Genomic DNA, 26482 nt, shown 5'->3' on the forward strand with positions numbered 1-26482 from the left:
CCTCATCGCTAAACACTACACGATTAAAGAAGTCGTCATGTTCTTCTGTCAGTCCTTGCAGTTCACAACAAAATTGGAAACGTTTCTGGTAGTTTTCCTAGTAACAACTGGGAAACTTTCATGTTTTCTCTTTCAAATGGTATAAATCAGTAAATGGTATCTCTCTTACTCCATGTGCAATAAATTATTGAATGTGTTCCCAATATTTGCTCTCTAAACATAATTTTAACATTTGATTCGTTAAATTAAAATTAAATATTGCATGAATTTTTTCATAATTTCATTTAATAAAAAAATAATAAATTTGACTACCTCGTAGGCTTGGATTGACAATATTATAGAATACTTAATTAAACTCGAGAAAGACATTACGTGGGGTAAAGGTACACTGTACCCCGTGAAGTATTTTAATTAGTTTATCGTTATGAAAAGGAGGGTTGTTATAATTAGGTCCTAGACAGTTCCAATAACTAAATAAAATTGGTTACGTTTCGAATTTCAATATCGAAATTCGTCTGCAGACTTGGAATTTTGGGTTTAGGAGAATTTATAACCTGATCATGATGGGAGACCAGACCAAACCCCGAGAAAGTAAAGCAATAAAAACACATTAATCTCTCTCTCTCTTTCTCTCTCTCTCTCTCTCAGTTATGTTTGCTAATAACTGGATATCGAGAAGAATTTAGTAAAAAAAGTAAAAATAAGAGCGTTTGTCCAACCTCAGAAACTTACTGGTTCGATCTAGATGCAACTTCCATGATTGGACGACCAATTATGTATTTTTAAGTTGCATTTAACTACATCTATTCTTTCATATATTTTATATTAATAATTTTATTTAGATTTAGGCATTGTTTCGTTTGATAGTTATTTCGTAAACATTTATCATGTTTTCAAGATAAAAAAAAGTTGTTGTCCAATTTAGGCAAACGTCCCCTTACTGGATCCTGAATTTAAAGTGCCTGGTACTAGACATGTACTGAAACACTTGAAAAAAATTTTGAAAAATAAAGAATAACGTATCATTCACTCCTCGGTCTCATTTTTCTTTCGAATAAAGGGAAGGATGAGTTGGTCAACATCAATTCCATGCCATCGTCTGAGTTAAAAATCTTCAGGATTAACTGAGCTAGATGTAGAGATAAGAGCTCTATAAGTTGAAGGTTGAGGTAAAAAGCCTGAACTTTTACCTCAACCTTCAACTCACAGAGCTCTTATCTCGTAGAAATTTGCTTAGAGGAGATTCGAGTTCTTGAATTTTATAAAGACATTATGCGCCGCTCTATCCAATTTTTCTGTAGTGCATATCATCCTGTCAATAGGTTTTGTTTTCTTCTTCTATAGGTACACAGACATTCATGTCATGATCATCGCTGTTATTACCTTGATTTTAATTCATTACCACATCGCATATTTCATTGTCAGCTAGAGGTTAACTAGAGTATCACTGCCACTATTGAGGCACACCTAATATTTATCCAACAACTAGGGCTTCTCCACATGGCAAAACTTTAGCATAGTTTACCAAATCAGCAACAATTTTCTTTTTCCTTTATACCTTACAGCCAGATTAACTAAGATTTTTGTCCACCATCCAAAAACATGAAAATCTGGAGCACATGCTTGGAATATGGTCAGTCATATATGCATATACGCTAGCTAGAATAAAAGAGATTGTTAGAATTCGGAACGTTTCGGATAGAGGATCGTCTCTGACAAAATTCGAATTCTGACCTCTCCAAACGAGTGTAGGAAACTGAAAATACTACCAAACCTTAAAGAGCTTCCAAAGCAACCAAAAAATGATAAAAAAAATCTTAGAACTCCTCAGTAGTTATGTCTCGTGCAGCTAGAGTAACTTCCATAAGTATAATATCACTGACTACAGGAGATATGACTACTGAGGAGTTCTAAGATTTTTATATCCTTCCCCCCCCCCCCCCCCCTTTTTATATTCATGCAGCTTCAAGATAAAATCTGTACAGTACGTCGGGAAAGACTCCACGAACTTGTTCAGAAGAAGATGAGAACCAAACTTTTCGCCTTAATAAGCCAATTGAAAAAGAGTTTAATCGCCGTATGATACATTCAGCCCTGCCACCTTTGAGCCCCCACTTTATATTTAATATTAATGTTAAAGCAATATTACCGCTCATAAAGACGGTAGTTTTCCTCCTGTCTGTTATCAATGTAAAATTCCAACCACGAATAAAAAAAAAAATTATATCTGTTATCATGAATAACAGGGATATAGTGAGAGTCTATTAATTGATTACACCACATTCGTTTCGATTTAGTAGCATTCAATCAGTATTTTATTTTTCTGATTGGAACCGAAAACTTCTATAAGAAAAATCAAGACAATACAAACCAAAATCTCATCGACAAGTTTGCATGTGTGTCAGTGGCAGGCTTTCGCAGATCGGTTACCCTTTCCAAACTCCACTCGCACTAACTGGGACTTTATTGCGACTCTTTTAATGTCGCTGTTGCATTGCTGTTAATCTGAAAGTTTTTATTAGTGATTAGCGGTTCATTTGCATGCCTTATACTCTGACTTGTCTGCATGAAAAATCAGTCGTGGGTATGTCCTTGGTAAACTGCAGCCATTATCAATCCACTGCAGGATGGAAGCCTCCTGAACGATTAATGTTGAGGGAAATGGACCATAATCTGCCACACTGGTCCAGTGCGGGTTGGCAGACCGACCATATTTAGCAGTCAGGGGTTTGAATCCCGGTCTACTCAAAGAGTTTGTGCTACTGCACTCATGCTCTCACCACTCGGCTACGGAAACCGTTTGCCCTCGGTATGACCTTTGGAACTATTCCCCCCTCAGTTCTCGTCTTCATAATCTTCATATTGTGGATAACAAACAATGGCGCAACAACCATAATTGGTAGAAATGATTGCAAGACATCCACTGTATTAATGTTTTAAATAAGTTATAAATATAGTGTCTCAATAGTTATTGTGAAGTGTCTCACTAAAAGGAAGTCCTGAATTTGCAGAATCAATGGGAAGAATTTCAATTTTTGGAGACGGGGCTGATAATACAGATGAGCAAGCCGATCCGAGGCATAGGTAAAGCGAGCGAATGTCATGGTAACCATGTATTATGAGCGGACACTAATCAAATTTATAAATTTTAACCATACTTTCTGTAGTTCTCTTTGTGTGAGAATTCAAGGTGCAGTAAATATCAGATTTTGCCAACACAAGTAAAAATACCTCGGACCACTATTAATCATGGGGTTTTCGTTTCTCAGAAGGAAATACTGTACATGAAGGTGACAGTAGATTCACCTATAATACGATGATTGATTGACATAATTTCAGTTCTAGTTGAAGAGTTTGCCAAGTGAGGCTAAACAATTTGGGCATTTTAATACAACGCCACTCACGTAACTTTGCCTAGTAATATGCTTTGGTGTAGTCAGCCCATAAAAGTTATATGGGAGCAAGCTTGGGGGAGGGGAGGGGAGGGGAGGTGAGGAGATCATACATTTTAACAAAAGATAAACTCGTTCGCATTGAATAATGGCTATTGTTGCCAGAACGTGAAAGATGTGGAAATTTCTTCACTGCATGAATACAAACAAAAGATTAAATAAAATGGAAGAATAAAAGCAATAAAAATTTACATCCAGTCCTAAATGACATAATTTCTGTAATGCATGAAAATGAACAATAATCCAATATAATAACAATTCTAATTCAATCATTATTTTTGCAGTAAATTAAGGGAGAACGTCACTAGCAAACTGGGTTTAATTTTTTTATATATTTTCAGAACGATGGTTACAATTACTTTGCCATTAACCTGCCATATCAAGGTCTTGTGACAGTGAAGAAAGCTCTTGATTATGAAAAGGTTCAAAATTATTACCTCCGTATTCTAGCAACGGTAAGTGTTGAAATATATAGTCCCTGATTAATATTATTATGTATCAATTCTAGTAGTAGTATTAAATAATGCTGATATAAATGCATCATTTATATAAAGATATAAATGCAGGAACCTTCGGATAGTAGCAGAAAGAGCGTGTACGATAGTTCAGCTAGAAAGAATGTGGTTGCTTCACAATAACAATGGTGTTATTCTTCCAATTCAAATATCATATGGTTCGTTGGATGTGAGGGCAGCTCAGTTATGTATAGTTCTCAGTCTGCAATCTGTTTCCTCGGTCCCAAAAATATCTCGTCCTGCTTCTGCCTTAACAATCGCTTACAGTTTCAAAATGTTTTCCTAAGAGCTTCCAGACATTTTTTTTTCTAGTTAGCCAAAGTGTGAAATTTATTTATTAGTATCAAGTATGGAGGAAGTGATGCTCATTTGAAATTATTATTATTATTATTTTCATTGGTACTATCTGCATGTACACTACAAGCTTGAATTTTGCTATTCGAACAATAGAATCAGAAAACACCTTATCCGGAGTCAGCGAGATTAATGTGCTGACATTAATTCTAGCAGCGAGATGCTAACAGAATGTGCTAAGACACGTGGCCATTTTCTTCACTTGCGTGCCTCCGTGGTTCAGATCTGTCTGAGATCAGATAATCTATCCTCACTTGAAAAGCAGGTAACGATTATCTGTTTCAGATAGAGATGTAGGGTTTTTCTCATAACTGCAGACAGGCCTTAAACTGCCTGTGTTGAGTGGCATAAGTCGTGAATTAATTCAAACGATAACAGCCTCTGTACTTAAGTCTTCATGTGTGCCATTTCTGCTGCTGCCAATCAACTAAATCGGCTGGATATATAATTAAAACCGACCGGGCTAGCCAGGTGGGTAAAGTGCCTGCCTGGCAACCCAAAGGTAAAGTGTATTTTGTGTCAAACGGCACCAGAGGTTTCCCCCATCTCCGCGTTGCTTTCAATGTAGGCGTACAAGTTCACTGGGAAGGCCAGAGATTTAAAAGTGTATGGATATTGTATGAGTGTCGTATTGTGTGTCGTTGTTCTTCTGACCATTTAGCCGCTAGACCCCTGCTGGAGCTCAACGTTGCCCACGCTTGGCCCCGTGGAGGCAAACCAGTGGCCACAGGCATTCTGTGGCCATAATGCACCTTGGGAGGTGCATTATGGCCACAGAAGCCGATGCGCCAACAACTAACAAAACAAAAAAAATAATAATAAAATAAATATAATTAAAATTTTGGCAAATCGAAACCAAACGCGCATCGTATACATTTGTTCGTTATATTGTTGTAACTAACTCTTACAGTTGTGTAAAATTATTGTTTTTTTTTTGGGGAGGGGTTTACATGCTCCTTATTAACAACTTTTACAAGAGTCAACACATGACAGTACAATTATCTAATATAAAGAAAAATGTTCTTGTAGGGGATTTGGCCTGCTAACCTTCATCCCCATGAGCTCTGAACAAAATGTAACAAATGCTCGAAAGAGAAAGAGCCCAAGCGAACAGCACTCCCCTGGTTGAATGAATATCTGAGCATATCAAGCTTTTTCGAGTATGAATTCCCAGAGACTTTTCTTTTTTTTTTTTTTACACTGTCAATTGTCAACAAAGTAAGGGATTAAGCAAACTAAAACAACCCCCCCCCCCAACCTATTGAGGAAATAGCGTTCCCTGTCCTCATCCAGGAAGACAGGGACCGGTTTATCTGTTACAGCTGGAACTAATGATAGTGACTACCGGTTATATGCATTGTAGCTGCAGAAACAACAAAGAAACAGTTTTCTTGAAAAACGAGAATAATGGCTTGAGGAAAAGTATGACCACACATTTTTAATGAATTCAACCTGCAAGGACAGATTTTCCTCGTGGCCATGACCGCTCAGCTGCATCCTTCTCCAAAGAGTAATTATGTTATTGATATCAATGCAGAAATTACATTAAAATGAAATCACAAAATGTTTTCTTTTCCGCTGCGTAGGACAAATCCTCAAATCCAGAAGACAGGTTAACCGCTTCTACCACCCTTTCTATCACTATAATAGATGGAGATGACCAAGATCCAGCTTTTGTTTACGACAGTTGCACTGCAGTCAACAATGCTTGTGTAAATGCTGAGTACGAGTCTCACATCACCAGCGGTGCCATAGTAAGTATTTTTTTTTTTTTAAGAAAGAATAGTATGTGAACATATGGGATTAATATAAAGCGTTTTCTCAGTTCCCTATTAGCGAAAAAATATGCAAATTAGATTAAAGAAAGTATGAGCAATAATCACCATTCAGATTTATTTATTCACTTCAATTTTTTTTCTTTTTTCGGTTACAGACGGGCGTTCTCAACATGAAGCCAGAAAACATCAAAGCAAAGGACAGGGATTCACTTAATGCCGCCGTAGTATACAGCTTTGTGAATGGTAATTTTAATTCTCTCTTCTGGTTTCCGTCAATTTAGTATGAAAGGTTATTAAAAAATGAGCAATTAACTTCATTACAGGGATAAACTATTGATACTATGGCCTCTCTCCATATGCAATCAAATTTTAATCCATGGCTGTGTATATGGACTATTTCATGATTGACACTAAGTAAAGAATTAAGTGAACCAAGACAAAAGGCTTATTTAGGAAACAGCCAGAGTAAAAACTTCAGCTTGTCGGTAAAGTTCAAATTCCAATATGCGGTTTGTTCTGCTTTTTGGATTATTGCGTAATAACTGACGTACAAAGCAAGGAAATGACCCATACTCAGGACTTAATTTTCGCAGATGTGTTTGGAGTGAGAGGGCTTAAAGTAAAAAAATAAAAATAAAACATAAAAATAAATAAAAATATTTTAAACTTCTCTCTCGCTCTGTCGACTTCACAGCTAGACTCTCAAAAAATTATGGACAAATAGAAATAGGTGAAAGATTATGACTTGTATATCGTTGTTAGAAGAACAGCAGTAATTAAATGTGACACTAATTAATCCAGTAAATTGTTGTTGCTATGGAGTGAATTTTAAACTCCTACACAACAGAACTACTTGTAATTGGCGTCGTTTCTGGATTCCATTTTGAATCTTGTCATCATTATCAGAACCGTATCAGAGTGTATACGCCGTATACCTTCTGGTTTTTGAAAAAAAACTTGAAAAAAAAACAAATATTATTTAAATATTTAACATATAAATTTAATAACATTCATGGAGTATACCTTCTTCTAGTTTTAAGACTCAGCACTGGTCGTCAGTCTCATTCAGGAAAGATTTGGTGATTCTTTCTCACAGGGTACGGGATATAAGACTCACCTTGCACAGTGAGAAAGACACCAAATCGCTCTTGATTGGCCTGATGACAAGACTCAATATGGAATCCAGAAACGTCGCCATGCATTAAGTATACTTAGACATTGTAATGCTTTTTTTTTTCAAAATTCAGTGTAATACTTTTTACAAAATAAAATTTGTTTAATAAAAATTCACGTGGTCTAATAGACAAAAATATGTTATTCACATATAATTATCATTGTGAACAACCAGGTAATGTTCTTCTGTCAACACGTTAAGAAGAGGTGTTTTTTTTTATTTTTTTTATGGAGAAAATTTGGCTGTAATGCAAGAAAAAAGTAGATTTGATAATTGATACTTCTTGAAGAAAACAAATAATTTAAAAACATGTTAATGATGTAAACAAAAATCGCAATTTATTGCGTTTGATTTTTGATCATGGGGAACGTTCTGCAATCACTTGAAGATCGAGGCCGATTATTCGGCGCTACGATTTGGGCTTCACTTTAAGAGCTCAACTTAGAGATAAATACCATCATCTCCGGTTCTGTCTAAGTTGTTAATATCTATATATTTTTTAATTGTACAGCATCACTTGAGCAGGGGAATTCGCTATCTTTAAAATTCTAAGACATAGCCAAAACAGCTGTTGTGAAGATACTGAATCGTCAGCTGGCAGGTAGTCTCTATTAGCGAACGTATGCCTAAATGAGAATGATGTACACATATTTTGTCTAAGTGAACAGCCAAGCGGATTATGGAACTAAATTAGCGCTGAGGACTTTGACCCAATCTTCGGTTCAATCAGAATGTACTTAAGGTTCGAAACTCAATGAAGTGATTGAATATTTTTATTTGAACTTCTAGGTTGAAATATTGTCCTATAATCCTATTGAGTTGGGAGGAGGGGGTGGTTATTGTACTGCTTTGGACAAGTGCAGCCTGGTATAGGACTTAAAGATACACGTGACGGTCAAAGGGAGGTTTTTACTTCTTACAGTGTTTGGCTGATCGGTTGGACCAGAGGTTCCTAAACTTTTATGTCTTGCGTCACAAGTGCTTCATACAAACAACACGCCCTAACCCCCCCCCCAAAAGTGCCTCATTGAGTGGAATGTGATCCACTCTTTGGGAACCTCTGATTTAGACAAAATACGTTATTAACATTTCGGCATACATTTGCCAATAAAGACCATCCGCTAGCTACGATTTTACATGAAATGTAAAAATGTTAAAGATTTTTGTGTTTTTTTTTTTTTTTTGCTTATACGAACGATATATGGTGCATATCTGTTATTAAATATTTTAATTATATATAATGATAGTTTTCTTTATTAATTTTAATCTTTAACTTTAATTCTCTCTTTTTCAGGAACTCCTTCGTTTTATGCAAATTATTTTGAAATCAATTCCAAGAGCGGAACTGTCCAACAAACTCGAGTGGTCGACCGCAGCTTAACAAAGAAGTTTGACATTATTATAAAGGTAAAGACTGAAACATGAAATACATAAAATTAATTTTATGATGTATACTGGAAATAAACCAAATTAAAAAGGCAACAATTATAAAAAAAATAATAAAAACCGTTTTAGGTATAAAAAAAATAAGAATACAATTTCATCTTTTGATAAAATTATGTTTTAAGTAATACTCATTTCGATTATATTTAATATATTTATAAATTATTGCATTTGTTTATTTACTTATGGAAAAAAAGACGTAGATGACGTAGATTCAATATTAATAATATTTAATAATTAAAAGCATAAATTTAAACTTTACAAAGGGAAATTAAGAAAAAAAGTATTGTTTTCCTCTAGTTTATATTTCAGCATAATAAAACATTTCATTGTTTTTTCCCCATTTCCTCGCTTCAGTTATCATTTATCGACCTCAGCAAGTCAAAATATCCTTGTCCACGAATATAAACAACCAAATAAATGTAAAAATTTAATTCAAATTGAAGCGACTACTTATATGACTAATAGAGGGCACCACTTCCTTCGTAAAATCTGTGCGAACAGTAAAGTTGAAGACATTTTTTCAAAAATTAAGAAAAACTACGATGTAATATAGTTTGTAAAATAATAAGAGAAGTTTACCTCAATATACCTTCAAATTTGAAGCGACTACTTATATGACTAATAGAGTTCATACTATCAGATGTAATATAGTGAAAATTAACTACGCAGAGAAACTTTTATTTCGTTATGGGCACACTTTGGTGCATCTCTACCTAAACACTCAATCCTATGGTGTGAAACTCATGATGACTTGATGGACTGCATCAGGTCATCTATTTACGGTGTCAGGAGTTGTATTTCACAAGAAGTCTGTTGCTGTCGTATCTACTCTCATATGATATTTATCTTTGACGAATTGTTTTTAGTAATTTCATACAAGTGATTAATTTGCATTTGATTGTTGTAACATTTGATTTAAGAGATCCTTATTTGCATATTTTCTTTCTCCTTTGAAATCTCGCAAGAAAGCATGTCAAAATATTTACGCATTTTATGTTAACACCCTGCATATTCAATTAATAAAAGAATCAATAAATTCTAATTTAATCTAAACTTTAGGCAGAGGAGGAGACGGAGAGTCAAAGATTCGCCACAGCCAAATTGACCATTGATGTTCTTGCAGTAGATAATAATCCTCCGGTCATCTCTCCATCAGCCATGGAAGGATATGTGGATGAAAATTCGCCAGTTGGAACGAGCGTGGTCACTGCACGAGGAGGAACGACTGCATTGAAACTGGTAGTTTCGGATGCTGATATGGTAAGTGAGAGGGGGAAGAAATACCCTTTATATTTAGCTTTATTCTCATTTTAAATTCAACTATAATCCTACTAGTAATAAGTAAAATTTTCTGTTTCTACTCCGGCACGACTGCATAAGGTCAGAATGCTTTAGTACCAGTTACATTAATCTTAAAACTCCGCCTTCCTGCTCATGAAATGACATCCTTCTAATTACAGGAAAGTGTATGACTGCGAAATGTGCAAGTATTTTGGAATTTAAAAGTGACCAGCCGTTGGTCCGGTCGTTTAAATATGTATGCTAGACGAGGAAAGAGTGACTACAGGCAAACTTGTAGGTGCTTCCAGGACTCGTAGAGAACTGTGTGGCATGCATTTTCATGGAAGAGCTACAGTCCATAAACCTTCGTTAACAAATACACGCTTTCGATTGACAAGGTGCAAGACATCGAACCCGGAGTGTAGAACAATGGAAAGCGGTTCTGTGGAGCAGCCCTCGTATGTAACAGTGTTTATAATCACCGTTCTCCCACACCAAGTGGAAAAAGCCCGAGTTCGAATCCCTTAAATAAAGTGAGGACTTTTAATACGCCTGTGGAGCTACGAATCACACTACACGCTCTTTCAATCGGACAGACGTGCTCAGGGATGCCTGGAGAACGCTTACCACTTGAATGCTTTCGAAATCTGAAGTTGGGAGGATACCCTCCTCCATGTCTTGGGGGTGATTCCGTTGGTATGGACTAGGTTCTCGGTCATACGTGCATGGAACCATGAATTCCACATCTTACATTAATGTTCTGTGTGCCCTATATTGTGGCAGTTTTACGGATGCAGGCCTTAAATCTTGCAGTACGACAACGCCCCGTGTCAGAAAGAAAGAATTGTGAACGCGATATCTGAAAAGAATAGCATTAGAACGTTGCTACATTAGAGTTCCTACTTCAAGTCAATTGAACATCTCCTGGATGAAATGGAATGCAGAATGCAGATTAGGGAAAGTCCAAGATGGTCCTTTCTTTCTTTTTTTTTTTTTTTCTTTTTCTTTTTTTTTTTTTTCTTTTTTTGGTAGCGAAGCTTTAAATGAGAAGTGGAGCGCAATACCACCAGTATTCACCACAAATTTTTCATGACGCATTTAAGCAGTCTTATTGCCTAATGTAGGCCAGTATTGATGCTGTTGATTTCTTTGAATAAACTCGTGTTTTCTTTTGTTTTTGTTTCATAACAAAACGTGTCCTATGACACTTTTATTACGATAGTGCATTTTGAAAGTCAAATCTCATTACTAAATAAATCTGCAAAATCTACCTTGTGTGGAATCGCGAACGGCTTTGTCTCGTAAGTTCTGTAGTATTGTTATTGTCAATATTCTCAGAGACTGGAGGATTTCTTAATTCGAGACTGCAGTTAGTCGATCTCAGACAGGGAATAGGGTTCTCGTGAGCTGTTCCTGTTTTTTCAGTTTATACAACATGCAAATCGGCCCGACTCTTGTAATTCACAAGCACAAAAAATACTTGTGTGTATATAAGGCATATCATGAAATAATCAAGCAATAAGGCACAATACACAAGAAAATTGCTGAGTGAACAGAACGCTTCAAGAACTGGCTCACCATGGAATGAATAGCCAATGCACCAAAAACTTCAAGGACAAGACCAGTTAGATTATAAGAAGTATTTGTTTCTACTAATCAGTATGACGGAATAAAATTGGGTGAACCGAATAAAGAGGAAAGTGTTGGTGGGTGGGGGGGGAGAGATCTCTTTTCAGAGATGTTGAATTGGTCTGTTTTATGAATGGACATTGGAAAACGATGATTCATTCCAGTTACCGGTTGATCACTATAAAACTTCCTTTTCCAGAAACGATTATCACCAGAAAATGGGTAATATTAACTAATTTTAGGTTTTCCATTTCATTGCAGGCTCCAGATGATCCTCCGATTGATTACACATTTGAGCTGACCACCAACTCTTTCCGAGTGAATGCTGATGGTGTTTTGGTAGTTAATGAAGCTGATCTCGACCGTGACCCTCCCAATCCAGAGAAGTATACTTTTCAGGTAAGAGGAATGCCTTGGGGTTAGAAATGGCACGAAGAATAAAAGAATGATATTATTTATTATTTTTTTTTTAGAATTAGTTTTATGTGACTTGGCTTTACAGGAAATGTTAAATCAAAAATAAATTCAGGATTTGGGTAGGGCTGATTTATATTAGGGTAAAGGCAACTAAATAAGTCTCTATACGTTATCAGATACCAAGAAGGCATCGTTCCACTCATTTATTCACGAACACCTGTACAATAATATCTCGTTAAAAGAAATACCCTTTTAGCGAAAAATTCACTATAGCGAATATATTTCCAGATCTTGGCCGACTTCATCTATTAATAATCTTAATCTTTCTAAATCTCCTTTGTGCGTCATAGTGCCGTCGGAAAATTCAGTACAACGAGTTTGTTTTCATAATCTACGTATTTATAATGTACATAAGTGAAAAGTGGTTACATAAGTGAAAATTAAAAAGCCACTATTAATAACCTTCATTGTAAATGGGAGGACCCGACTGAGTAAAAAAAAAATGTAGTTTTAAAATATGCAGAAAAATAATTAAATTCTTTTGCAGGATATTTCAAAAAATACCCTCTAATTAGATCTGAGATGCTCATTCTAATATGTGGAAAACTTAAATAAATTTTCCACATATTTGAATGAGTATCAAACCTAATTTTGGAGGACGTACAGGTACCATTTTTGTCCCCTTTCCCCAAACATCAGATGGCATCAGATGACGAATTCGCGTACCTGCTTACTTTTGTCAGTTATATTTTATTAAAGGTGGAAAAATGCGCAAATCAAAGACCAAATAACAGACTTCCATTTCCACTTGTTAGTAAAAAAAAAATAAATAACTTAGTGTAAACTGAATCCATGCATTTTCGATTGCATTATGATTGAATTTTCGCATTAATTCTCAAAAAAGGTTAAGCATTGGCATTCTCAAATGATGAAAGAAAGCAGGCTTTTTTCTTGACTGATGCTGTATAGCATCAGTCAAGAAAAAAGAAAAAAAAAACGACACCTCCCATTTCACCTTTTCATTCCCTTCAATAGTTTATCTAGTTCTTTCTTAAATTTATTTAAGCTATCAAGGTAGAAAACAACAGACGGAAGTTTTTTCCAGCAATCAACCACCCTCTCTGGTTGCTGAAACCAAAAGTCAAACTTCTGCACATCTATTCTGCAACCATCCGTTCTCAATTTGAATTTGTGACCCCTCATGTGAATAATCGAAGCAACAGGAAGAATCTCATCAGCTCTGAGCTTGCTTAATCCATTGAAAGCTATAGACACTTCAATCAGATCACCTCGTAAGTGCTTAGTTTCCAGAACTTTGCAGAACTGAAGCCTTTCTTGGTAATAACACTCCTTTGTTCCCTCACCAATCAAAACACTTCAATCAGATCACCTCGTAAGTGCTTAGTTTCCAGAACTTTGCAGAACTGAAGCCTTTCTTGGTAATAACACTCCCTTTGTTCCCCTCACCAAACACGCTGCCCTTCTCTGTACTCGTTCCAACAGCTCTATGTTCTTTCTAAAATGGGGCCTCCAAACCTGTATGAAGTACTCAAGATGTAGTCTGACCATTGCCTAAACAGTGCTGTAATCACCTCCTTATCCTTACTAGCAAAATTTCTATATATCATTGACAGGACCCCATGATGATGCAAGCCTATCTGAACTGCTCAGAAAACGCCATAGCTGACTGCACAACAATTACCCCCAAGTCTTTTTCATTTTCCACTACTCTGAGTTCTGCCACTTCCCAGCCCATCTGCCCAACTTTTCTAGATCCTGTTGCAGTAGTGTACTCATTACTGTCATTAACAACTCTGCCAATCTTTGCATCATCTGTAAACTTGGACATTAAGCCTGATATGCCTTCATCAGTATCATTCATATATACAGAAAACAAAAATGGGCCCAACACAGAACTCTCGGGGAAATAAAGAAAAAAAAATTAGTCCATTAAGAGCAATGTCCATTGATTACCACTCTCTTCTCCTACTCAATCTTCCATAGCAGCAACTTGTCTTTAATGAAACACTGCTCTAATTTGTACAGCAATCTTTTATGTGCAATTGAATAAAAAGGCCTCCTGAAATCCAAGCATATGATATCAAAATTATTTTATTTTTGTAGCCAGTTCCTTTGTGACCACATCGTAGTATCCAATCAAATTCATCAGACAAGATTTCTCCTTAACAAACTTTGCTGTGTCTGAAGTATAATTGCAGCTTGTCTAGATAAACCTGAATTACTTCATTTACCAATTATACTGTGTTCCATTATTTTCCTGAAACAGAAGTTAAACTAGCAGATCTATAGTTTCTCGTGTCACGCTTTGATCCGCTTTGTGAATTGCGGATTCATTCGCACATCTGCAGTCCGCAGGAACCTCCGTGAATCCAAGGATGCACTCATAATTATGGAAAAGGGGTTTCTTGCTTCCTTCGCTGCCTCTCGTAATATAATGGGTTGATCCCATCCACTCGGGTGCCTTTCTTATGGTTAATTTTAACAATGTCTCTTCCATTTCTTTCTCATTTTTTACACAAAATCATTTAGTTCTCTGTTAGAGTTTCATAAACTTCCGGAGTGCCCTTTTCTAAAGAATTCCTCGTGTTGAATGTAAATGCAAAATACTCATTCTGTTTGTCAGAAACCTGAGCAGGATCACCAACAACCGAACCATCGATATCGAGCAGACCAATTTGATTCATCCCCTTCCTTCCAATGCTAATAATAATGTTAATGTAAATAAGTAAAGAAGTCTTTGCTGTTTTTCTTTGCATCCTTCTCCAAAGATTTCTCATAATCTGCTTTCGCTTTCCTAACCTCCTTTGGACTTGATTTCAGAATAATTTATATCTACCATAAAAATAAAAATCGAGTGCGGATTATTAAAATTTTATACTTTACAATATTTCTTATAAATACAATATTCTTTCAAAACGATGATTTCTTAAATATTTTTAACTTTGTAGAACGTTTTCTGTCATTTCATTCATTTCTTCTTTATCTTCGCCTTCTTACCACGTTTATATGGGGTCGGAATTTCCGTCCTTAATTCTTTTCCTCCATTCCTCCCTATCCTGGGCTTCCTCTCTCCTCCATCCTCTCTCTTTTAAATCCTCTGCCACCTTGTCCATCCATCTCAGCTTAGGTCTCCCCCTCTTCCTCTTCCCTATCACCCCCAACTTTTCACACCTCTTCCCCACATACTCCTCACTTCTTCGTTCCACATTTCATTCATTCATAATTCGTATTTATTATTAATGTATTATTCATATTTATAACCTATATTTAAGTAAAATAAAACGGAAATTGCTACTTTATCTTAAAAGAGTGCAGCCGAATTTATTTGAACAAACGGTTCTTTTGAAATACTATTCGCCGACATTCATTATAAAGAAATTTCTGTACAACAAATGATCCATGCTAGATGAAATGGTTCCTATTTCAAAGAACTTCTCCCGAGAGGTTCCTTGTAATGTGAATTTACTACATTTGAAAGTATACCCGCTAGTATACTTTAATTATAAATTGGATGGGTTGAATAAATTCAAGGGAGAACTAGAGAAATTCTTAACCAGTACCGGATGGGTTAACTGTTTTCTTGCATCATTTGCTATTAATACTACTACATTCAAAATAAAATATGCGACAAATTATAGAAAGAATGCCACTTTATTCGATGCTTCACATAATGATTATTATAAATTGGAAAATCCAATTATATTATTTAAATCAAAAATATTCGTTTAGAATCTTTTTAATGTTATTATATCTTATTATTCTTTTGTTTTTATCAAACTACTTTGTATTATCTTTGGACCATGGAGATATCAGATTCTTTGTTCTCTGTATAAGATTCTTTGTTGAGTGAGGATATTATATGACGCTGAATTTCATACCACAGAATCTTTATATTAAGTTCAGCCGAAAATGGAACTCTAATCTAACTGTTGTTGCATAAAATTGCTAATCCAGATGTGTTTGCAATCACCTCTTACAATCCACAATGGGGAAAGAAGAGAGGGAGAAGAGAGACCAAATAGCTGACCAACCAACAAAAACAGACTTCGGGAGCATTCGTTGCATTGTGTTAAAGAAACCGTACAGTAATAAACCTAAAGGAAGTGTGACCAGAGGTGAGCTAGTGGATAGAAAGCAAACCTGAAGTCGCACATTCTAAAAAATTCAAAGGGCTTGTCTATTGGAATATTACACCTGCAACGGATTCTATGTATTTATTTCTGTTATCCTACTTAGATTCCTGGGAGCTTAGAAACCCCGATTAATCTGCTTCACGATGATCGAGAGCCTACTGTATTTACATACGTTCAGCTGTAACCTTGCTAACGTGCTTCCGATGGATGGTATTCTTAAATTGTATTTTTTTAAATGTTCAATCACAATTTTTAACTAAATATAACTAATATTTAAATACCTATACCTAGCATAATATTCTATCACTGTACTCATTGCCATGACACTTTTGGTCTATGTGATTATATCCTTTGTTTTTACCTGGGGTTTTTCGGCATTTTGTTGTCCTAGTCTTTTTGTGCATTAATTTGTTATTCGTAATGGAACTCTGATTTATATAATGAAAGAATCTTTATTCATCCTTTTATATTATTGTGCGGATGTCATTATGCGGATATGAATAAATAACTTAAAATTTATTTTAAGTTATTTATTTAAAAATTAAAATAAACTAGAATTATAAAAAGAGAAGAGCGCTTCATGACTATTCATAATTTCTGAATTTTGTATGTATTTCACTAGAAAACCAAACCATGCGGGGTGGGGGGATAGAAACGTAGAAAACTCGTTATTTCAATGAATGGAATTATACAGCAAAATGATTAATTGACAGGAGAGTCAAAGTGGCTACTTGCGTAGCAAGTTCGGTTTCCCAGTAATAATAAAAAAACATCACCCATCTGCCTGTTTCATGAACTCATCGCTTATATATAAATTGTGAACGAATTCGGCAAATTTCCATATCCTACGCTAAAACTGATTGGACAGATTTAGAAGATAAAAACAATTAAAGAAAGAAAGGGAAAAAATAACGTTTCAACAATAAGATTTATTCAGATATTGAACTGGTTTCCCAATTAGGGTAGATAAAGTAAAGCACTCCCCGAAATGTTACCACCTTGTCGCGGTGAGGAGGCTTGAGTATCCCGATGACCCAGAGCGTGCTGGCGGTATAGACTACCGGTAGTCTAGGTCAAAGGGTAGGGATCAGACGAAGAGTAATATACTGGCCCTCCAGGCTGGAGGTTGTGCGGGAGGCTGGTTCCCTCCCCATATAGTCTGGGTGCGAGGTTGGCCTGTGCAGACATTGCTCCTTAAAGCTCTTCAAACAGAGAAGTTTTTCCTGATTTATTTTCTGCTTTATTAGTTTAAATTGTCATATTAACTTATTTTCTAGAGTAGCTTTATATTCCTAGTTCCGATACTTAGTTTAAAGTTTAACTTAGACAGAGATTTCGTAGATATTACTTAGTATCGGTAACGGTATCAAATCCACGTGTCACAAATTGAACGAGAGGTCTTTTAACCAAATTTAGTCGATTTATTAACCAATTGTTATATCAAATTATCTTCTATAAGTAGATTATAGACCTAGTCAGGATCCTTAGTTTATTCTAAATTGAGATAGCGAGATTTCGAAGCTAATCAATACTTACGAGTCCGTAGAAATACCGTTCGTGAATTCCCGCCATTTTTACACGATAGCATAAGCTTAGTGTAGTATACTGCATAATATAATATTGTCAATTAATCAGTAAATCTATTAATCTTGATAAACTTTATTGTCAATTAAATTGTATTTTTAACTCTATAAATATATATAACGACTTAATCGTAACAAATAATTAATACATAACTATAGTGGTACACGTGATACGGAAGTTGTATAAAGGGAACACTAGATACCGAAAAAATAAAAAAAAAAAAAAATATATATATATATATATATATATAACATAACTGTTTTGGGATATAACTTAAGGATTTAATTTTTGTTTTAAATTTTATTGAATTAAATGGGAATCATGACTCTGACCAGAGCAGCAAAGCAAAAGGCTGAAGCTAATGGGAGTGCTGTGGTTCAGGGCAGAACTGAGGGGGGCAGTTGCCCTCTGAATCACAGTCTATTAAAATGCACTGTTTGCTTGATGTTTGCGGAGCAGTCGGGTACGGGACATGATACTGCCAAGGGGGATGTCTTTGTGTGTGCACGATGTAAGGAGTGCAAGGAAATCAGGCGACAACTCAGCGTTGTTATGGGCCTTTATGAGACATTGAAGGACAGGGTGGATGCCCTCGAAGGAAATAAATTGAGGGGCCCATCAAGCTCTCAGCTGCCCACATCAACGCCAGAGCTTGCACTTGGTCATCAGGCAACACAGGGGCAGCCCCCTAGGCAGAATGCGCTGGTCCCACAGGAACTAGTAGTTGTTGGTGACTCTATTGTCAGGGAAACGGGGAACATGCTTTGTAAAAAGGATAGGTGGAATAGGACCAGGGTATGTCTGCCAGGGGCAAAGGTTGATGACGTTGTAGAGCGGATATCATCTTTTAAGGGCACAAAAGGTGATATAGTTGTACACGTTGGCACTAATGATATTAAGAGTAGGAGACCGGCGGAATTACTTAGCAAGTACAGGTCACTGTTGAAAAAAAGCCGTGAATTAGGGTTGAACTTGAAAGTGTCTGCAATTCTGCCCAGACACGATAGGAGGGAGTATATGATGAGAGCCTTGTCGATCAATTCGGCCCTGGAGGGATTGTGCAAGGCTCAAGGGGTAGAATTTTTTTCAGCCTGGACTGTACTTGTTAACAGGAGAGATTGCTTCTACGGGGATGGGATACACTTAAATAGAAAGGGTGCAAGAATTTTTGCTGATGCTGTCGAGGCAGTGTTAGGTGGGTCGGAAAACTGCTAGTTGGGGGGGATACAAGGACTAATAGATTAACAGTAGCCACTGGCAGAGGTGGAAGTGATTCTTGCACTGCTTCTATTCAAATGAGCAGAAGTCTGAAAAACAAGATGCAGGATATTTCAGAGACTGCTGGTAGTCATTGCGTTACAAGTAAACACAACATGGGTTGTGTTAGGGTAGCTAAGAATAGAAACAGGTGCATGTATACCTGCGTGTACACCAATGCTAGGAGTTTGGTAAATAAATTTGATGAATTTGAGGTATTGCTCAAAACATCAAAGGCAGATATTGTTGGGATATCAGAGACGTGGTGTCACACAGATATAAGTAATGCGGAACTGGAATTTGGGGAATACAATGTATATAGAAAGGATAGACAGGACAGGAGGGGAGGAGGGGTTATGCTATTAATTAAGAAACACATAAAGTCAAAGGAAGTGAAGCCAGTTGACATCGATGGACAGGGCAGTGTCGAGTCAGTTTGGTGTGACATAAGCATAGGGAAATCAAAATTGAGAGTAGGAGTGTGCTATAGGCCTAATGACTCTGATGAGTATAATAATATATTGTACAGGGAAATAGAGTGGGCCAGTAAATCAGAGAGTCTTATAATGGGGGATTTTAATTTCCCAGATATTGACTGGAATTTGTGGGTTGGTCACTCGCACACTAGCAAGGCTTTTGTGGATTTATTGGATGATTGTTTTCTACATCAGCATGTTCGTGAGGCAAAAAGAGGGAGCAATACTCTTGATCTGATTATCAGTAGTGATTCTTCATGCATTAAGAACCTGCAGATAAATGAACCACTAGGTGGCAGTGATCACAGTGTGTTGAAGTGGGATTTACTCAAGGAGGTAACTACCATCAGATGTAAAGGGAAGGGTTTTTGTTTTCGTAAAGGCGACTATGATGGTCTGAGGCAGTATTTAAATTCTATACAGTGGGACCAACTGATGATGTTACCAACAGCAAACTCAAAATGGGAAGCATTCAAGGAACTAATCTTGGTGGCTACCAGGCTTTACATACCAACTAAGAAATATTGTTCAAGGCCTAAATGGTTGTCAGATGGACTAATGAGACATGTGGCAGAGAAGAAAAATGCATGGGATACATACAAATTAATGGGTGACATGGAAGCCTATGATAGATATAAGTTGGTCTGTAACCAAGTCACAAAGGAGATTAGGCAGGCAAAGGCAGACTACGAAAAATCCTTGGCAAAGGATGCAAAGAAAAACAGAAAGGAGTTCTTTACATACTTGAACTCGAGAAGGAAAGGGATGAATCAGATTGGTCCACTGGATATTGATGGTTCAACAGTTGAGGATCCTGCTCAGGTGGCTAACAATCTAAACGAGTATTTTGCATCTACATTCACGCATGAGGAGTTATTCAGGAAGGAGAATGATGTAGGTAAAGTAAACATTGGCAGTGAGCTGGATGATTTTGTAATAACTGAGAGGAAAGTGGAGGAGAGATTGTTGAGGATAAACATAAAAAAGGCACCTGGGGTGGATGGGATCTATCCAGTTATATTAAAGGAGGCAGCAAAGGAAGTATGCAAACCCCTAGCCATAATTATGAGAGCTTCTTTGGACTCAGGGGAGGTACCCATAGACTGGAGATGTGCAAATGTAACCCCAATTCACAAAGGAGGATCAAAGGCTGACACAAGTAATTATAGACCTGTTAGTTTAACTTCTGTTCCAGGTAAATTAATGGAGGCACTGGTTAAAGAAGCACTGCAGGATCATCTAGACAAGAATTCAGTTATAGCTCAGACGCAGCATGGTTTTGTTAAGGGCAGGTCTTGCCTGACCAATTTGATTGGATACTATGATGTAGTCACAAAAGAACTGGATGCAGGGAATAACTTTGATATTATATATTTGGATCTTAGAAAGGCTTTTGATACTGTTGCACATGGTAGACTGCTGCACAAATTGGAGCAGTGTGGCATTGGAGGCAAATTGCTGCTATGGATAAGGGGATGGTTGAGTGGCAGAAGACAGAGAGTGGTAATCAATGGACACTGCTCAACGTGGACTAATGTTATTAGTGGAGTTCCTCAAGGTTCAGTGTTGGGTCCATTGTTGTTTTCGGTGTTTATGAATGATATTGATGATGGGATATCAAGTTTAATGTCTAAGTTTGCAGATGATACAAAGGTTGGCAGGGTCGTTCAGGACACTACTGACGCTATGCTGCTGCAACAGGATCTGGAAAGGTTGAACAGATGGGCTGAGAGGTGGCAAATGAAGTTTAACATTGACAAATGTAAAGTACTACATATGGGTAACAGTAACCCCAGAGCAATGTATCAACTCTGCGGTACTACACTGACAGTGGTGGAGAATGAAAAGGACCTGGGGGTAATTGTGCAGGCAGATATGAAGTTCTCTGAGCAGTGCAGACGAGCTGCAAGAGTAGCTCATGGTGTCTTGTCAATGATATACAGGAATTTTTCTAGCAGGGATAAGGAGGTGATTATTCCCTTGTATCAGGCAATGGTTAGGCCACATCTTGAGTACTGTATACAGGTCTGGAGGCCTCATTTCAAGAAGGATGTAGAGCTGCTGGAACGGGTACAGAGAAGGGCAACAAGATTAGTGAATGGAACAAAGGGTTGCTCTTACGAAGAAAGGCTTAAGTTTTGCAAATTACAGAGTCTGGAGACTAGGCACCGGCGAGGTGATCTGACAGAGGTGTATAAGGCTTTGAATGGTTTGAGCATGCTGAATGCCAATGGGATTCTTCATCTTTCTCAGAATAATCACCTCAGAGGGCATAAATTCAAATTGAGGAAGGACGGATGTCGGATAGATGTGCGGAAATTTGCCTTTGGCCAGCGGGTGGTTGGTTGGTGGAACCGACTTCCATCACTTGTTGTTGAAGTTGATAGCCTAAACAAATTTAAAGCTCAACTGGACAGGTATTTCGAACGAACGGAGGGGTGAAATGGGAGAGGGTTTTTTTTTTTTTTTTTTTGGCTGATGCTGAATAAGCTTGCTTTCTTGCATCATATGCCTCTACTAATGCTAATGCTAATATAAAAATAATAATAAAAGCTCATAAAGCTCAAAGAGGAAAAACCGGACGGACAAAGGGATACGACTTGGACTGGAAAAAAGAAACGAAAAGGAATGATGGACATTTTAAATATTGCAACGTGGAACTAAGAGGAGGATTACGATATAAAGAAGTCGAACTACTTAAACACTTAAAACAGAAGAAAGTAAATATAGCAGTAATAACAGAAACAAAGAAAAATTTAAAAGGTACGAAAGATTATGATTCTTATACAGTGGAGTAGATCAAAAGGAAAGAGCTAGTGGAGGGGGAGCAATATTAATAGATCGGAAATGGAAAACCAAAATACAGAGCTACACATTTATAAATAATAGAATTATAACATATAAAGTAAGATACGAGATATAACCACAATATGAGATATAACCAAAACGATGCCAATTTAATTAATTAATTTAACTACTTTGGTAGATAGCTATGTTAAAATGATGCATTTGCACTAACCTACATATTAGAATGATAACAGTAAGATTTAAATTATACAGAGGTTATTTATGTATAATTGGAATTTATGCTCCAGGAGATGGAAAAGAGGAAGAAACAGATAGATTTTATTTAGAGTTACAAAAAGAACTAGAGAAGAATATAAAAAAGGACCATGTAGTTATTTTGGGAGATTATAATGCTCGGGTAGGGAATAAGCCAATAAAATATGTTATGGGATGTTATGGAGAAAATAAAGTAAATTGAAATGGATATAAATTAAGAGATTTTGCAACATTTAATAATTTAAAGATAACAAATACATTTTTTAGAAAACGTGATATACATAAATATACATGGTCGGTAAGAGGTACGCAATCAATAATAGACTATGTAATAGTAAATCAAAAATTAGCAAAACAATGTCGAGATACTAGGGTGTTTAGAGGATATGATATTAATTCAGATCATTTTTAGTGGCTTCAAAAATAGAGTTATGGACTAAATGTAAGAAGAGAAAAGCTATTAAACAGAGGAAAGTAGGAGTTGGGTTTTAAAGTATATCTACTTCAAGAAGAAAGTATACAAACTTTTTATGAAAAAAGGATTAAAGACGAAATAAGTAAAACCTGGGAGAGAGAACAAAAAGAAGAAGAATGGAATAATATACGAAATATAATTCAAAAGATAACAAAAGAGACACTAGGACAATTCAGGAAAAACTATAAGAAGAGGGGAGGTAAAGATATGGAATGAAGAAATAGCTAAAGCAGTACAAGATAAATATCTTAAATATATACAAAACAGGACGAGTGAGAATGAAGAAATATAAAGAAGAACGCAATAAAACTAAAGATATAATAAGGAAGGCTAAAGCAGAGTCATGGGATAGATTTATAAGCACAATAGAACTTGATGTTCATGGAAGACAAAATTTGGCTTATAAAATGATGAAACACTTGAATAGCAGAGAGAAAGATGTTAAACCCCTAGCATTGTCGCTGTTGTGGGTATTATTATGAAGAATTGTGGAAAGACCCACCATATCAAATAGAAAAGATACAGTTAGACCCAGTTAGTGACATAGATCCGATAACGAAGGAAGAATTGGAAAAGGCATTGAAAGCTACAAAAAATAGGAAAGCAGTGGGAATGGATGGTATAAATGCAGAACTGATCAAGTGTGGACGAAGTTTTTTAAAAGACAGGATACGAAATTTATTTAATAAATGTTGGGAACAATATAAAACACCAGAAGAATGGAAGATAGCAAAAATTATTTCGATATTTAAAAAAGGAAATAGAAATGATACAAAGAATTATAGGGGGATTAGCATACTAATATAAAACGTATAGCAAAATAATAAATAACAGAATTAAAATTATCTCTAATGAAATATTAATAGAAGAACTGTCAGGATTCAGAAAAGGAAGATCATGTACAGATAATATATTTGTATTAAAACAAATAATAGAAACACGAAAAGAGTTTAATTTAGAAACGCATTTAGCATTTATAGATTATGAAAAAGCATTTGATCGAGTAAACAGACGAAAACTATGGGATATATTGAGTAATAAAGGATACAAAAGCATCTTACAAAAATAATACAGACTTTATATCAAGGAACAAAAATAGTAATAGATACAGGTAATAAATTAACAGAAGAATGTATAATAAATCAAGGAGTTAGACAGGGATGTAGGTATATGATATGGAAAGAAGAAATTAACTCAGGTATATATTTAAATACAAAGAATAGGATTAATACACTGTTATTAGCGGATGATCAAGATAATTTACAAAGAGCAGTATTTAAATTAAACCAAATAACAGAAGAATATAAAGTTAAAATATCAACGATGAAAACTAGAACAATGGCTTTTAAAGGGAAAAATACGGTGAGAACAAAAATAGTTATAGACAATAAAATATTAGAATAAGTAAAACATTTTACATATCTAGGATGTGATATAACATGTGATGTCGAAAAAGATATGAACCAGAAATTGGCGAAATTTCAAAATATATGTGGAACAATAAAAATAACTCTGGATAAGGAAACAAGGAAAGAAACACAATGGAAATTTTACAAAGTAATGGCAATCTTTATGGTTCTGAAACATGGATACCGAAACAAAGAGACATTAATAGAATACAAGCTGCAGAAATGAAATTTTTAAGATATGTTAAAGGATGTACAAAATTAGATAAAATACCAAACGTAAATATTAGAAAGGAATTAAAGATTTACTCAATTAATGGAAAAAATTATAGAACATAGGCAAAGATGGAAAGAACGTGTAGAAAGAATGGAAGATAATAGAATCCCTAAATTAGCTTATACATATAGATCAAAAGGGAAAAGAGACAGAGGAAGACCAAAGAAAAGATGGGTAGACCTCTTCGAGATCGGAACAGGCGGATCGCCTAATCCTTGAAGGATTAGGTGATCCGCAACAATAGGAGGGAGGCGCAAGGATTATATATAAATAAGAGTACTATATTTACCTACGTTCAGTTGAAACATGACTTACTAATGATCTTCAACTGGCTGTCATTATGTAACAATCAGCTGAAGATCGGCTTGCCTGGTCAAATGTTGGATATATGAAGTTGTAGGGTGTTAGGCGCATTACTGACTTAGATCATATTGCGCTGTATATAATGTGTCGGTAAATTGCCTATTTGCTGGACAAAAAGCCTGAGTTTCCGGAAGAAAAACATGCAACCATCATCTGAGGCCAACTAGGTCAACCACGTTTTGAAAAAAAAAAGCCCATGAAAAAAATTCAGGGCATTATTGACAGGATTCGAACACAGCAATTCGGCCTTTGTTAACTGTGTTAACCGACAGGGTGGTGTGTACTCTGAGGTCGCTTTGCCTGTTTTTGGAACGAAGGTTACAAAAATGAAAAATAGTTTTCTTTTCTTAATTTTCAGCTGTATTAAGATTAAAAAGGCATTCTTACTCGTACATTAATTCTTAAGAATGTTTGTTATTTGGCTTTTAGGAGCATTAGCAACTAAGGCATATTGCTCCTGGGATATGAGGTGGTTATTCCCTGACCTTTCCGCATCCTCCGTATTTGTTGGGCACGGGCTCGAACCCCGATCTAATCAAGAAGCATGTGCTACGCACTGATGCTCCTGGCTACGGAGGCGCCTTCTTAAGAAGGACTTTCGTAATATATCAGAAGGCTGCCGTAGCCTAGTGGTCAGGCGCGCGGGTGTATAAGTACACGTGCCTTGAGTGACCGAGGTTCAAGCCCGTGACTGCTGAATACGGTGCTGTTTCTTGTATTATGTCTATCTTGTGAACTCGTTTGGTCGTCCCGGAGTATAAACAGAATATTTATTTATCTAAAAATGTTATTATTACATGAATTCTTCCCGAAAAATATTTTAAACAAGCGTGGTAAAGAAATAAAGTTTCTAGTGACATATTTAATCTCGTCATAACTACTTAACAAATGAATTGTGTTAATTATTTGATAGGTTATCGCCAGACAGGTAAACAGTATTCCAGGAAAAGGTGCCAGTTCACCTGTATCTTTAAGTGTCCACCTGAATGATGTCAACGACAACTCTCCAAAGTTACCTTCATTCACTCCGATCCGAATTCAGGCTGGAGAAGGTGTAAGGCCGATAACTCAGGTAAAATTAAACAGCGCTTCTTCGAATAACCAAAATATTAACGCTACTTAACCATACTTGGCATTTTTTAAAATATATACTCTTAAAGCTTTCCATTAGTTTATTAAGAGTGGTTACTTTATTATTAAAGTGTTGTGTATTTGAAATAATATATTCAAATTAATCGGGATTAGTATCGTTGAAAATTACTGTATGGTATTTAAAACAGTAATAACTGCCCATAAGCTGGAAAAAATTCGAAATATTTTTATATTTTTTGTTTTTATATAAAATAACTTCTGACTGTCACTATTGATGATGTGTTAACGT

At 36.0% G+C, this 26482-nt stretch overlaps 1 protein-coding gene across 1 annotated transcript in view; it reads left to right on the forward strand.

Moving 5' to 3' along the window:
- The window catches only part of Cad99C (cadherin 99C), a 318171-nt gene that overhangs the window by 202973 nt on the left and 88716 nt on the right, over window positions 1-26482 (forward strand). The window contains exons 8-14 of the mRNA XM_090378857.1: window positions 3794-3907; window positions 5908-6075; window positions 6255-6342; window positions 8568-8680; window positions 9779-9979; window positions 11891-12028; window positions 26015-26173. Of these exons, the coding sequence (XP_090234983.1) occupies window positions 3794-3907; window positions 5908-6075; window positions 6255-6342; window positions 8568-8680; window positions 9779-9979; window positions 11891-12028; window positions 26015-26173 (981 nt within the window). The remainder of the gene's footprint in view (window positions 1-3793; window positions 3908-5907; window positions 6076-6254; window positions 6343-8567; window positions 8681-9778; window positions 9980-11890; window positions 12029-26014; window positions 26174-26482) is intronic.

This window comes from Mastigoproctus giganteus, chromosome 8 (assembly GCF_048544385.1).
Source record: "Mastigoproctus giganteus isolate SK-2022 chromosome 8, ASM4854438v1, whole genome shotgun sequence".
In the NCBI taxonomy this organism is placed as follows: Eukaryota; Metazoa; Arthropoda; class Arachnida; order Uropygi; family Thelyphonidae; genus Mastigoproctus; species Mastigoproctus giganteus.